This window comes from Tupaia chinensis, unplaced genomic scaffold (genome assembly GCF_000334495.1).
Source record: "Tupaia chinensis unplaced genomic scaffold, TupChi_1.0 Scaffold000252_1, whole genome shotgun sequence".
Taxonomy (NCBI): Eukaryota; Metazoa; Chordata; class Mammalia; order Scandentia; family Tupaiidae; genus Tupaia; species Tupaia belangeri.
This window is the reverse complement of record NW_006159732.1, coordinates 7,337,785-7,341,375: the sequence shown is the minus strand read 5'-3', so window position 1 is coordinate 7,341,375 and position 3,591 is coordinate 7,337,785. Positions and strand designations below refer to the sequence as shown.

At 47.0% G+C, this 3,591-nt stretch overlaps 1 protein-coding gene across 2 annotated transcripts in view; it reads right to left on the bottom strand.

The window, feature by feature from the left end:
• Positions 1-2,199: 2,199 nt before the first annotated feature.
• Positions 2,200-3,591, bottom strand: part of TFAP2B (transcription factor AP-2 beta) — a 28,897-nt gene continuing 27,505 nt past the window's right edge. For both annotated transcript variants that reach the window (XM_014588025.1, XM_014588026.1), the window contains one exon: positions 2,200-3,192. In XM_014588025.1, the coding sequence (XP_014443511.1) occupies positions 2,892-3,192 (301 nt within the window). In that variant the 3' untranslated portion in view covers positions 2,200-2,891. The remainder of the gene's footprint in view (positions 3,193-3,591) is intronic.

The following is a 3,591-nucleotide window of genomic DNA, read 5'->3' as shown; positions in this document are numbered from 1 at the left end:
TTAGGGGGAGACGGAGAGTGGAAGGGCCCGAGCGGCCGGCGGCCCTTCCAGCTGCTGATTCTATGTCCTCAACACCACTGGGCGCGAGAGGCCCACACGCTCTCAGGACCTGCACAGTAAGAGCAAGGCGCGTCCATCGCGTCTCTCGAACGTCACACGCGTGGGGCGCGTTGCCCTGCAAGGAAAGGAGACGATGATTTTTCAGTGCGATTTCTCCTGGCCTTTTGCAATCAGAATACATCTACTGCAAGTGGCCAGGCCCTTGGACCTAGGCGTAGGCTTCTGAGGTGGGGAGAGATGGGAATATCTACATTTTCCCTGGCATCTAGTTCCCAGCCTTTGTATTCCTCTCAACACATCTTGGGCTGGGACTTGCAAACTCCGTGGCTCCCAACGGAGCTGAGGGGAGGAATGGGCTGCTCTGTGACCTTAACCATTGTTTGGGCCCTCCTGGTGACAAACTAGCTCTCCAACGTCTCATTCCTCCCCATCAAAAAAGACTGAGCAAGTTCTCAGCAGGTTCCTAAAACCCAACGCCCCAAGGCCAAAGGGGGGGGGGTGGCAGAACTGAAACTCTGAGGAGGTTGATTGGGTCCCAACTGTAAACCTTGCAGAACATCTGGATCTTTATCTTCAAAGAATGTAGCAAAGATTCTGTCTACTTTGTTAAGAGGTGCATGCGTCTAGCTAAATTTAGAGACCTTCCTACCTCCCCGGATTTCTCACTGTTTGGGGGAAGGTAGGCGCCAATCGGTCCCAGATCCTTACAATAATGTTAAGATGGAGCCCAAGAAAGAAGCTAGGCTACTAGAAGTGAGAAATATTACGTGCATGTAACTTTATCCACTGGGACTATTTCCAGTGTATCCAGATGATAAAATTCTAAGATGAAATACATCTCCTTTCACTTTGCATTATTTTGCCATTATATGCCAAAACAAGTGCACGTCTGGGAGGGAAAATGCCTCATTCATAAAACGTCTTGTAAGAAAGCAAGTGTTGCAGAAACTCAGGGGCTTGGGACACCCTCCTCCCCACATCCACTGGCTAAGCTGTTTCCTTCCCGGTTAAAACATCAATCGCCAGAAAGTCCACGGATATCAAATCCATTTTAAAGGCAGGGCAATACTATTAGAATATAGGGCTCTAAGAATCCTCCTTCTTCTTCCTTAAATCCATTTTTACAGCCCCCCATCCCCGCCGGAATTCCAGTGTTGAGCTATGTTAGCAAGTAGATTCAAAGCGGCCTCCCTCATATTGGCCACTTTCTAAATTATTCCCTTTGAGCTTCTTTAAAGAAGTGCACCTGCGGAATTCTGACACACAGGCTTTGATTAAAAAGGGATCGGATTTTTTTTTTCTCTGTACCTTATAGATTGTGTAGGTAGCCCAAGTCCTCTTTGAAGAAGCTCATAAACCATGCGGGCAAAGCTTTGGAAAACAGAAGAGAATGAAATGGTACATACCCCTCCGAAGGAATTATATACTAATCAACGTATTCATAGCGAGTTTTTGTTTGTTTGTTTTACTATAGTTCTTAAAACTGGTAGATGACACACAATAGTATAACAAATGCAACATTCTCTGTATGCAGATGCTGGCAAGGCTGGGAACTAGTAACATTTCTGAAAGGAACTGACGGTGAGTCTTTATCAACTTATTGGTCCGGATTTTCCTCAGCCGCAGGAGCCTCTGCTCCGACGGCTGGCACCGAAAGCTGTAGCCTCCCCCAGCAACTCCGTAGGCCTCCCGCCCCGCCCGCCCTCGCCCTCCCTAATTATGCAAACGGCCTGGGAGCTGGGCACCTGTGAGTTAAGAACGCGTGATGGGGCGGGAAGGGAGGGGACTGAGGAGGCTAAAACAACGCAAATAAGCTAACCACACTCATTTTCATCCCAGAAGATTCCCGTAACAGTGTGGGGAAGGGAGGGCCATGTAGAAAAGGGTGGCTGGGAGGAGGGTGAGGTGAGGTGGAGGGCGGGGACTGTCAAAGAGTTTCCTAAAAAAATATTAAAAATTAAAAAGTTCGTGCGTCTCAGTCAAACAGCTCTCAAAGCATTAACACCAACGTTTCTCCGATTTTCTTCCAATAAGTTAGCGTTTTCTCATGTTTAGTCTTATGTTTATTTTCCAAAGGGGGGAAACCATGGTTTTCTTTTATTATCAGTATTATTAAGCTCGAAAGAACCGCCTCCCGCCCCGCCCGCCCTCGCCCTCCCTAATTATGCAAACGGCCTGGGAGCTGGGCACCTGTGAGTTAAGAACGCGAGATGGGGCGGGAAGGGAGGGGACTGAGGAGGCTAAAACAACGCAAATAAGCTAACCACACTCATTTTCATCCCAGAAGATTCCCGTAACAGTGTGGGGAAGGGAGGGCCATGTAGAAAAGGGTGGCTGGGAGGAGGGTGAGGTGAGGTGGAGGGCGGGGACTGTCAAAGAGTTTCCTAAAAAAATATTAAAAATTAAAAAGTTCGTGCGTCTCAGTCAAACAGCTCTCAAAGCATTAACACCAACGTTTCTCCGATTTTCTTCCAATAAGTTAGCGTTTTCTCATGTTTAGTCTTATGTTTATTTTCCAAAGGGGGGAAACCATGGTTTTCTTTTATTATCAGTATTATTAAGCTCGAAAGAACCGAAGTGGAAAATCCGGACGGTTGTCTCCAAGTGTATCTTGAAATAGACACTGAGAACCGATATTGTTGCTCCGTTGTACGCCTCAGTTTTTTTTTTTAAGTTATTTAGCTTTCTTTTTTTTTTAAATTTTGATCGTATGTGTATTCTACCTAATATAATTCTTCCAAAGCCAATCCAACATTTTAAAGCTAAAATTAAATTTGTTTCTGTTTTCCTTTTGTACTTAAAACATGTTTCCTTCTTTTTTAATTTTTTTTTCATTTCCTGTGTTTCTCCTCCTTGTCGCCAGTTTTACTACCTGGGCCTTCCCCAGACGTGTGCCTGTTAGTGGTGGTGTTGTTCAAGAACATCTTGTCCATGCCTTTGAGCGCCTCGGTGAGATAGTTCTGCAGGGCCGTGAGCGCGGCGCAAATGGCCGGGGCGCCGAAGCCGTGCGTGATGAGGCTGAAGTGCGTGAGGCAGCTCTGGATCCCCGGCTCCAGGATGGGGCTGGGCCGGCTGTTCCCGATTGGCGTCCGGTCCTGCGCCAGCAGATCCGTAAATTCTTTACAGAGTTGCCTGCAAAGGGGTGGGGGAGGAACACAAAATCACCCTCAGTGTCGTTGTCACTGGCATTAGAAAGGAGACCTCACACAAGCCCAGAGGCGCCCCGGTCACGAAGAGCGAGGCTAATGTGGGCGATTCCGCTCTGTTTCCTTTCCCAGAGCTCTCCCTTCTCGAGCAGCTGGGACTGGAGGGAAAGGGGAGGGTGGCGAGATAATGCACCCCTTCTATCCCAACGACGGACTCTCCCCCCCCCTATTTCAGTCTTTTCCTCTCCATCACAGACAGCGAGGACTTAGCTTTGGCATATTTGCTAGGTTTAGCATTTGATTTTGAATTTTCAATTATTTTGAGCGCTTACCTTTTTCTTTTCTTTCTTCTTTTTTTTTTTTTTTTTTTTTTTTTTTTTTTTTT